General features: G+C 34.6%; 2 protein-coding genes across 5 annotated transcripts in view; both read right to left on the bottom strand.

Annotated features, from left to right (window-relative positions):
- Nucleotides 1-1,911: 1,911 nt before the first annotated feature.
- Nucleotides 1,912-4,961, bottom strand: LOC147387273 (F-box protein At4g09920-like). Of its 2 annotated transcripts, XM_086420950.1 has the most exons (4): nucleotides 4,675-4,931; nucleotides 2,953-3,901; nucleotides 2,452-2,607; nucleotides 1,912-2,356 (listed from the first exon to the last, which is right to left on the bottom strand). In XM_086420950.1, exons 2-4 carry the CDS (start codon nucleotides 3,892-3,894, stop codon nucleotides 2,087-2,089), a joined length of 1,368 nt encoding a protein of 455 aa, XP_086277076.1. In that variant the 5' UTR covers nucleotides 3,895-3,901; nucleotides 4,675-4,931; the 3' UTR covers nucleotides 1,912-2,086. The 2 variants fall into 2 exon arrangements, with proteins under 2 accessions (XP_086277076.1, XP_086277077.1); XM_086420951.1 differs by lacking the exon at nucleotides 2,452-2,607 and having other exon boundaries at nucleotides 4,675-4,961.
- A 1,021-nt stretch (nucleotides 4,962-5,982) lies between these two features.
- Nucleotides 5,983-10,575, bottom strand: part of LOC147387267 (F-box/LRR-repeat protein At3g26922-like) — a 34,635-nt gene continuing 30,042 nt past the window's right edge. The window contains exons 1-5 of one of the 3 annotated variants that reach the window (XM_086420954.1): nucleotides 9,491-9,675; nucleotides 8,101-8,171; nucleotides 7,229-7,482; nucleotides 6,915-7,070; nucleotides 5,983-6,458 (exon numbers count right to left, since the gene is read on the bottom strand). In XM_086420954.1, coding sequence (XP_086277080.1) covers nucleotides 6,189-6,458; nucleotides 6,915-7,070; nucleotides 7,229-7,482; nucleotides 8,101-8,164 — 744 coding nt within the window. In that variant the 5' untranslated portion in view covers nucleotides 8,165-8,171; nucleotides 9,491-9,675 and the 3' untranslated portion in view covers nucleotides 5,983-6,188. Of the gene's footprint in view, nucleotides 6,459-6,914; nucleotides 7,071-7,228; nucleotides 8,172-9,490; nucleotides 9,676-10,575 lie in introns of those variants that run through there. The other 2 variants (XM_086420952.1, XM_086420953.1) reach the window with 2 other exon arrangements.

Raw genomic sequence — 10,575 nt, 5'->3', positions numbered from 1 at the left:
ATACAACGTATTGCAGTAGACTTCATTACAATGCATTCCCACTATTACTCCAATACTCTCCCTCAATCACATGTTCCTTCAAATAAGGAATGTAATGATTGGTTAATATTAAACTCTTTAAGATCTCTTTTACCAGATACTTAGTGTTGCCTACGAGCATCCATCATGCTTTTGGTGGTCTTTGACTGTCTATAAATTCATCGCTGTTATATTCTCCTCATCATCGAGATTGTCGGAACTAGTGGTCATTAAATCAAATCATATGATATCTCCCAAAAGTGATTGGATAGTGTGACTTGATCATTATAACTCGATGGAGATTATAAATGATAAAAAATGAAGACTTTCGAAGAGATAAAAATTGTAGAATAAGAAATAGAGATTTTATTCATGGAATAAAGAAAAACAGAATTCAATAAGATGGTTTAGTTGGATCTCAATTGAGAGGTTAGATACTGGGCAAGGTTATATACTTAGGCTATGTTTGGATTGAGAGAAGTGGAGAGAAGAGAAACTCATTAAGAGAAAAAAAAGAAAAGGCAAGAGAAGAGAAGAGAAATTTAATTTTTCTCCATCATGTTTGGATTCACAGGAGAGGACTTGGGACAAGTTTGATATCTTAAAATATCTTAAAAGAAATCTAGGGGCAAAGTTGGTATTATAAAATATTTTAAAAGGCTTTATTTCAATGTCTCTCCTATTCTCTCTACTTTTGGAGAGAAAGAAAACCCACATTTTTTTCTCTCCTCTTTTCTCCAATTCTTTTCTCCTCTCCCCACTTAACAATCCAAATAGGAGAAATGGAGAGGAACTCATTTATTTTCTCTCCTTTTTCTCTCAATCCAAACACAACCTAAATCTAAAAGGATGGGATTGGAATAATCAATAGAAGTGGAGGGCTTCATTGATTTATTTTCCATTCTTAATGTCTTACACTGTCCTGTTATAGAGTGTGCTGAATTACACTCTAAATTTTAGGACAAGCTTGCTGTAATCATAATGAATTTCAGAACTTTTCTTCACCTGAATATGTTATGCAAGATGATGCAAATGTGCGTAAATGTTTTTTATAGTAAAACAAGCAAAAATAAATTTGAGCAGACCATTGAGAATTAAGACAGTTGGAAGCAAATAAAAAAATTTATAATGTTTTAATCTTTTTTTTTTTTTTTTTTTTAAGGAAAATCTTTTGGAGGAAAAGAATTTTTTTCCCAAGCTTCCATACTGAGCTAAAGATTATCAATAGATGGAAGGGCAAGATATCCTAGGGTTTTTTTTTTTATTTAATTCTTATCATGGGTATCCGACCCTTTGGGTGAGACTAATCCCACAGTCACATGCACCACCCCTTTGGAAAGTCTTACGCACAACTGGTTGAGTGATCAACTGGACCTGGAGGATGGCCCCAAGGAATTCATAGCTTCGTGGGGTTTCGATCACTTGACCTACCCTTCCTAGTCATCAGAGGCTGATTTACAGTGGGATTACTTACCCCCACAAAAATTTTCAAAGTCTTTGGATTAGTGAGCTATTGTGATAGATTTTAACAACAGAGAGAAAAATCAGCCACCATTTAAAAAAAAAAAAAAAAAAACAATTTCCACTCTTCGTTGTCCCCCACAAAAAAATTCCTGACTCCGCCCCGCAAGTCAGTTAGGTTAGATAAATATCAAATCCATCACATTGGTTTTGGTGGTCCAATTGAAGTAACTTCAACCCCCTCAAGCATTTGCAACCTATACAGCAAATGAAACAACAAACCAAGCCTTTTACCCAACTAATTAGATAAACATCCGGCTACAGTTGGCAAACCTTGTTGGGGAAGAAGAATGATACCTGATTCTTTGGAATTAACCCATGAGACCTACAAATGATTTTGATCTATCCAGGAACCAAAAAAAAAAACACAAGTAAATAATAAGTGGGCACCTGACATAAATGAGTGAATATGGCATTGTGTATGGTTACAGAAATTCAACTTTTGGGATATCAAATATGAGGGATCCATTGATGTACCATCATAAGAATTTACATTCAAAATGTTTTATACTCCAAAATTTGGACCTAAAAATATGTCTCACATGCATTAAATAAACTCAATGACACTATTGGATGAGCCTCTGGGAAGCATTAGTATCTGCTTTGCAATCTCCAGTTTATTCTTTGGATCTTCTGGTGAATAATTACCACAGATAGTCATCTTCTCCAAAACTCGGGAATTCTTCAACAAGTATTCTAAAACATAAAACTCTGTCTCATTCCCACCAAATTGCTTAAATTTAACTTCTTTGAGGTGTAAGGACAAGCATTGAGGCACATTTCCATTCATCCAACATTCTTCATCGATGGTAAGCTCCTATATGAGAATCAAAACTTTAGCTATTAAAACAAAAAAAAAACAAAAATTTGATCAATGATACAACAAACAAAATGTTGTGCTTTAAGACACACCTTAGTAAAGACAAGATACTCAAGGTTAGGCGAGATTTGGAGTAAGTCCAACAGTGATCTTCCAATCGGAAAAGGAAGGGTTGAACTTACTTTCAAACGAATTAAATTTTGAAATGGGGGAAGACAGGTTAAGCGATCATTTGCATTGGATAAAATCTTGGCACGGGAAAAAAAAACAAAACATCAGTATTAAGTCAGACAAACCTTAAGAGAAACAGTATATGCATGGAAGTCATGTTTTCAATATATGTCTTCAATATTTGTAAGAATAATGCTGAAGTGACCTCAAAATTGTACCTCAGATCGCACATCCTGACATGAAAGTGTGTAGGAACCATAGATGCTTTTCATCGAGATACAAGTCAAAAAGCATCTATGGTTCCTACTGACTTTCATGTCAAGATGTGTGATATACAGTACAATATAGAGGTCACTCCAGCACGACTCTATTTGTAATAGTCATTAGATAAATTAGATCATATAATAAGGAAGCAAACATACCTCAAAGGTTTCACCCGATAGGTCCAGAACTTTTACATTAGAGAGGCTTTTAAGAAACTTACTAGCAACATAACCTAGTTCTTCATCACTCCTTTCCCAATATTCATTTTCAAAACAAATAGAAGCATGAATTAGTGATGGAAAATCGCCCAGATCAAAATCTTTTGGTGAACCACAGAAATAGCTGAGATATATGAGGTTTGGTGCATAAATCTTGATTACACAATTATCTAAATCAACACCCTCTCCGTATTCAGAACCTTGTATTGCTAATCTCTTTAGTGCAAGCCCGGAAATATTGAAAATTTTAATATCCCCCCATGAACAGTGGTCTAACATCAATTCTTCAAGAACTGGGCAATTTGAAAAGAGTTGTTGGGTTGAGTAGTCATCCGAAAATTTCAAAGATAAAAGATTAAGGATCTTGAGGCTTGAAAAACAAGTGGACATTGGAACCTTCAGAATGAAATTCCCATCTATTGTCAACTTCACAAGTGATTCACAAGTAAAAAGATTGGAGGGAAGAGCGAAGGGGTCTTCTACATCGATGGCGAGGCAAAGCTCTTGAACTTTACTCGTTACAACAATAGAAGTCCATGCATTAACATGAGATTCATCAACTTCGTCCTCAATGTTGAGGCTGAACTTCTGTATATTCATGTCATGGCCAAGCAAAAATCTATCCACAAAAATTATGAACTTCGTCAGACGTATTGGATTGGTTTGATCAGAAGACCTTAGATATTTAAAATTGAGAATGGGAAGAGAAGTCCACAAGTATCTCCATCTTGTTGATAAAATGCTGGTAGTGATAGCATACTCTATTGGAAGGAAAGAGAGAATGTGAAGAAGAAGCTCATCAGGTAACTCACTAATCCTATCGATTCGTACTCTTCTTTGGTATAATCCTTTTGAAACCTCTTCTTGCTTTGTCACATCCATTGTTTTCCTAAAAAAAATATTATATCCAACAAATAAGGATAAATAAATAAATAAATAAAACTTCAGAATTTAGAGGCGTGATCACACTCAAAGCAAAAGCAAATAAACCCTTGTTAGCAATCTCCCGTTTAATTCACGAATTTTTCATTTTTTTTCAATGAAAGTATTATTCTCAGGATTATTAAATTATTATAAATAATTTGTATATTTTAAGTTAAAAAAGAATAAAATACTTCTTTTTTTTATAAATCTCGGTCGCGAAAAAAAAATGCTATTGTAACTTGTTGTATGTTGTAAAGTTTTAAGTGCAAACTCGTAAGTTGTAATTTGTAACACAAGTTCGACCTTGAAGCGGTTATATTTTAAAATTTTGGAGGAATCCACCTATTTACGGAAAAATCTCCCTTTGATCATTTAAAAAAGTAATGACATGCCCTTCTACATTTATTTAAGATACCACCCGTCTTCTTCTTTTATAAATCAATGGAACAATAACCTCAATGCCCTCATTATCACCTTCTCCATCATCATCACTATCATATTGTGGAATTTTTTTATTTTCAATAATACACGGATATAGTATATGCGGCATATTTTTCATTTGTCAAAATTTAGACCAGATTTTTGCAACCCAAAATCAAATGGAACTCAAATTTTTTGAGCATCGAATTTTTGCCGTATATTCCGAATTTTACTAACAAGGGTCTAAACCACGATTTCTTTATTAAAAAAAAAAAAAAACGATTGAAAAAATAAATTACAAAACATAGGCGAACTTACAAGTTAGTAGAGATGTTCAGTCTGGTTATGGTCTATCCAATTGGAAGAAACTGCAAAGCTTACAAATTCCTTCTGCGATTTTTGGTCCTCATTAAATATTGGGACTAGGGTTTTAGGTCTTTGAAAATTAATCTGAAAAAAAAGGGTTTTGAACCTAAGAGGGGGAGGGGTTATTGGATTTGATGGCGAGAGAAAAGAAACTGCAGGAGATGAGAGTGGGGAGGGGGAACTCTGTGTAGAGAGAGAGAGAGAGAGAGAGAGAGAGAGAGTTGAGAAGGGCAAAACGAGAGAGAGGGTATTTATTCGAGGAGGAGGAGGAGGAAGGGATGGTCTTAGGGGTGTAAAAAAGCCCATAAGCCGATCCGGTCCGGATTTGGGGCCGATACCAGCCCGTCCCAATCAAACCTGATGAAGAGTTAGGTGGTCAGGTCGAGTATGGGCCTTGCAAATCTCCCAGACCGAACCTTGTAGTAACCCGACCCATTCTTTCCCTCAATCGATGTTCAACCCTCGCTGTTTTTGTTTTAACCTCTATAAAATCAACCATCTTCAAGCTCTTCAACCCACTGTTCAAATTTTGTCCTGAGACCAATGAGATGAATTTACACAGCATCTAAAGATTCACATATTTCCTAAGATAAATTGGTATGACTCGGATGATATTTTGAAGCTCTCATTCGAGTCGATAAAACTCAGCCTAATTAACTGAGATTTTGTATGTTTTAATTAAAATAGTTAATAGAAACGGTTCCATGACCCCACAGCTTCATGTGTAATCCAAAAACATAATCATGCAAGGAAGAGCACAACATTTTAAGAATTTTAGAAAATAGGTAAAAAAGACTAATTTTCATTGTAATTGAATTTTAATTTTGGGAAATTTGGGACAGTATTTTCAAAGGCTTTGATCAAGTTAGAAAAAGTTTTTTTTTTTTTTTTGAATTTAATCTATGCCATGAACATTAGAGTGAGGTGTTATTTGGCCATTTTGGCATAGTCCAGCTGAGCAAGACAAGGCTTGGTATTGGTTACAGGTTGAACTGTTAAAGATTGGGGCTTTTTGGTCATTTTCATGACTATATTAGAGAGGACCAAGGTAAAGTAGTGCATGTCATCAGTTAGGCAATCCTGCCAACAACCACATTGGCAAAACTAATTTAGAATTATGATGAAAATATAAATTTATAATTCACTACTAAAGGATGTAGGAACCAAAAACAGAGTTTCTATAACAAAAGAGAAAAAAAATGAAAAGAAAGGAAGTATAACAGGACAATCCATGTCTCAAAAAGATGTGCAAAAACACAATGAGAGCGAGAATTAAATGAAAAATATACATAGAAGACAAGGATTTACATGATTCAACAATTGCCTACGTCCACGGAAGAGATGGAGATCAATCTAATATCGCCGATAAAGAAATGCCCATTTTTCTGATTTAACTTCTTGACGCCCAACTTACAAATGCTAGAGATCTCACAACAGTTGAGTACTACAAATATCTCTCAAATGCATTATGAGAACTGAATTATACTTTTGGTCGAGCCTCTAGGAAGCATTAGTAATTTCTTTGCAATATCTAATCTCTTCTTTAGATTTGTTGAAGGAAGACAATAAGAAAGAGTCATCCTCTCCAAAACTCGGGCATTCTTCAACAATAATTCTAAAAGAGAGAACTCCACCTCATCTCCTACAAGCCCTTGAAATTTAACTTCCCGGAGGTGTAACAACAAACACTCGGGAACCTTTTCTAATATCCAATATTCTTCGTCGGTATTAATCTCCTGATTGAGAATCAGAACTTACAACTTTAGCAACAATTAAAGTTGGGATCTCGTTTGGAAGCCAACGTTAGGGAGCCAACACCTTTGTCCTATATGGTTAGAAGTTTCGCAATGGGCTGATTTTTTTTTTTTTTAAGATGATCTCTATGGTGAGGAGATATCTTCACAAAAAATCAGGCCGATAAGAAACTTCTAACCCCATCAAAAGTGGTTTAGAATTGTGAATCACGATTTTTTACCATTACTTTCATGGGGTTAGAAGTTTCAGATTGGGCTGATTTTTTTGTGAGGATGATCTCCTCACCATAGAGATCATCATCACAAAAAATCAGCCCAATCCAAAACTTTTAAGCTATATAGGAAAATTTTTGGCTCCCAAAGCTGGCTGTCATATGCTACCCAAATATATAAATTAGTTATGCAACAAGAAAAAATGTAAGGCGCTTAATTACTCACCCCAAAAAACTTAAGAACTGCTAATTTAGGTGAGACTCGGAGCAACTCCAACAGTGCTCTTCCATCCGAACAACGAAATTGCGACATCACTTTCAAAAAAAGTAAATTATGAAATGGGGAAAGATGGCTTAAGAGATCTTTTGCATTGGAGAGAATCTTTACACAAGGAAAACAAAACAATATCAGTGTTGAGTCAGATAAACATTAGAGCAACAAGCCAACTATATGTATTGAAACCAAGTTTTCCATATATGCCTTCCATATTTGTAAGAGACCTTGATAATATTGATGATATAGTAAGGAAGTGGGCATACCTCAAAGGTTCCACCAGATATTGTTAGAAGTTCTACGTTAGAGAGCCTTCCAAGAAGTTTAATTACCCCAAAACCTAGTTCTGTAGGACTCCTTACCCGAAAACTATTGGTTGCAACGCAAATCTCAGCATAACTTAATGATGAAGGGTTGCTTTGAATATAATCTTTCGGCAGACAACATGAATAATGGAGACCTAAGAGGTTCGGTGCATTAATCTTGAGTACACAATCATTTAGACCATCATCCTCCCCACCTTCAAAACCACAAAATAGTAAATTCTTCAATGCAGACGCTGAAATATAGAAAATTTTTATATCCTCCCATCTACATCGGTAAAAGACCAATGTTTCAAGAACTGGAAAATTGGAAAAGAGTTGTTCGGTCGAATAGTCAACAGAAAATTTAAAGGATACAAGACGAAGGATCTTGAGTCTTGGAAAACAAGTCAGCATAGGAAGCTTGAGAATGCGATAACCAAAGATTGTCAACTTCTCAAGTGATTCACAAGTTAAAAGATCCGGAGGAAATGCATAGGGTTGTTTCATGGCAATGAAGAGGCTAAGCTCTCGAATGTTATGCCTTAAAACACGCGAGATCCATGCATTAACAATAGATGCATCAATTTCACCAATAAATTCAAGGCTGAACTTCTGTATATTCATGTTATGGCGAAGTAAAAATCCATCAACAAAATTTATGAACTTCTTCACACATGTTGGATTCTGTAGATCAGACCGCAGATAACTAAATTGGAGAATAGGAATAGAAGTCCACAAGTATCTCCATCTTGTTGATAAAATACTGGTAGTCACAACTTCCCTTATTGGAAGGAAAGAGAGTACGTGATGAAGAAGTTCATCAGGTAACTTACTAATCCTATCCACTCTTCTTCTCTTGTATACTTCTAAAAGAACCTTTTGCCTTTTCACATCCATTGTTTTCCTATAATAAAAAAAATTCATTGTTAAATAATTTTAAAAAAATAAATATAACTTTATGAAGTAATGATCACTCTTGAAGCACAATCAAATTTTCTTTCAAAAAAGAATACAAAAAATTAGAAGACAGAACTTAAATTTGATCCATTTACATTCCGTTTGATTGCAAGAAATTCAATTTCCTTCAGAAAATGCATACCATGGAAAATTAAACTCAACCATTTGATTGCTCCTAGGAAAAGAAAAAAAAAATAGAGAAAAGAAGAAAAAATAGAAAGAGGGGGTGGGGGTGAGAGAGAGAGAGAGAGAAAGAGAGGTGTAGCCCCTGTTTTGCATAAAAAAATATAAAAAGGAAGGCTAAGTGATTAAAGGTCTTAAATTTGATGCATTCCGACATATCATTTGGGATCAGAGCCAACTGGGACCATGTCCGACCCCGTTGGACATAGAATTAGGTTCTTAAAGACAACCTTGAGGTATTTGCGCATAATAGAATTAGGTGCTTACGGTCATCCTACAACAGCTCATTGCCTTAATATCAAGTACGATCATCTCTAAACGAACTCCTAAAATAAGTGAGGAGAACAATTTGAAGGACACAACATTGGACGTCAAAGTCAAGCTGATGTGTTGGGTGAATCATCTCAAGTTGGATCATTTAGCGACAAACAAGACTGAATTATTCAACTTGAATTCCCTCGGTTTTGAGGTGGAGACCCATCCAAGTGAGTCTATCGAGCTGAACAACTTCTTCTACCATCAAACAACCCCTAAGCAAATACTCAGAGCATTACTTCATTCCATTATGAAGGGAAGGGTCTTCAATGGTTTTATTAGATGGAAATACTTTTGTGGTTACCTTTCAAAAAAAAAAAAAAAATACTTTTGTAGTTACCTTTTAAGCCAAATTCGGGTTCACCAAATTTGAAAACTATGCTTGAGTTCTTAAGCAAATTGCTACAGTTAGAGAGACTACTAAACACAATTTGAACGCCTAGCCAACTCAACCAATCCTTCCTTATCAACTACTTTGTTTGCAAGCTTAAAGACGATATTCAAATGTTTCGACACCCACTACCCTTATTGAAGCAGTGGGTATAGCTCCAATGGTGAAGAAAAACTGAATACCAATCCAAGTTTCAACCAGTATTAAGTGTGAGAAAGCGAGAGGAGTATTGATATATAATCATGTATTTGCAGAAACAGAAGAAGAAAAAGGCCTAAAAAATGCAAACAAGTCCAATAATGGGAAAAATTAATTTTCCATGTGAAATCAAACTGAAAAATAGATAATAAAAGGAATTGGAAAGTAAACCAACTTACAAATTATTATTAGATCTTCAGTTTCGTTGCGATAAGTTTACTCCACTCGAAGGAGGGAAAGGAAGTGCTGCGATTTTTAGTCAGTTAGGGTTTAGGAGTTTGTTGTCGTTTCCTTTCCTCCCTCTCACTTTCAAATCTGAAAAAGAACGACACAAACTCCAAAGAAAGTGAACTTCCCCTCCCCTCCCCTCCTCTTTAAAGAGTATTGCTATGGTGACTCAGCCCTCGAGACAAGAGAACCAAATATTGTGTTGGATCTAGGGCTGTCAAGGGATGCTTATTGAGTTGGATATAATAATATCCGAATTTGTAAAAAAAATTATTCGAATCCGAATCCAAATCTGAATCCAACAAATGTTCTAAAATTCTATCCGAATTCAAATTCGAATATCCTATCAGATAATAACCGATTAGAATTCGAATAACTTGTATATTAAAAAAAAATAATTTTTTCTTATCCAATTGATTTTTCATTATTATAAAAAATCTATTATAAATTATATATATATATAAAAAATAAATAAAATAAAATAATATATATTATATGTTATTTTGAATAAGATATTATCATATTCGAAATGTTAATATCCGAATCCATGATCGATAAGGATTCGAATATATAAAACTATCCAAATTCGAATTCAATATCCGAAATTTTTAGATAATATTGGATTTTTTGAATTCAAATTCGAATTTCTGACTATCCATTGACACCCCTAGTTGGAACGCATATCAGTCACCTCTAGGGGAGGGGAAAGCTATGTGGAGGTGCACACAGCTATAGATGCTTTTCACTCTTATCTTGATTAAAAGTATCTATTCAATACATACATCCACGTCAGTAATGTGAGAATCGATATCTATTTTGATGTTACTTTTGCATTTTTCAAAAAAAAAAAAAAAATACTTAATAATATCTTTATTTAAAAAATTAAAAATAAATAACTACTAACAAAACGTGCAACAAATAATCCCATAAGCTAGACCTGACTTAGTGTGCAACTTGGCTTGATTTGAGGCCAAATTGAACCAACCTAAATCAGCTCCATTAAATGAGAATCATAACTGAATCGAATTGCCATAGA

The sequence above is a fragment of the Akebia trifoliata genome, chromosome 13, assembly GCF_017979445.1.
Source record: "Akebia trifoliata isolate Shusen 1 chromosome 13, ASM1797944v1, whole genome shotgun sequence".
NCBI lineage: Eukaryota > Viridiplantae > Streptophyta > Magnoliopsida > Ranunculales > Lardizabalaceae > Akebia > Akebia trifoliata.
Note: the sequence above shows the minus strand (reverse complement) of the source record. Positions and strands in the feature narration are given on the sequence as shown.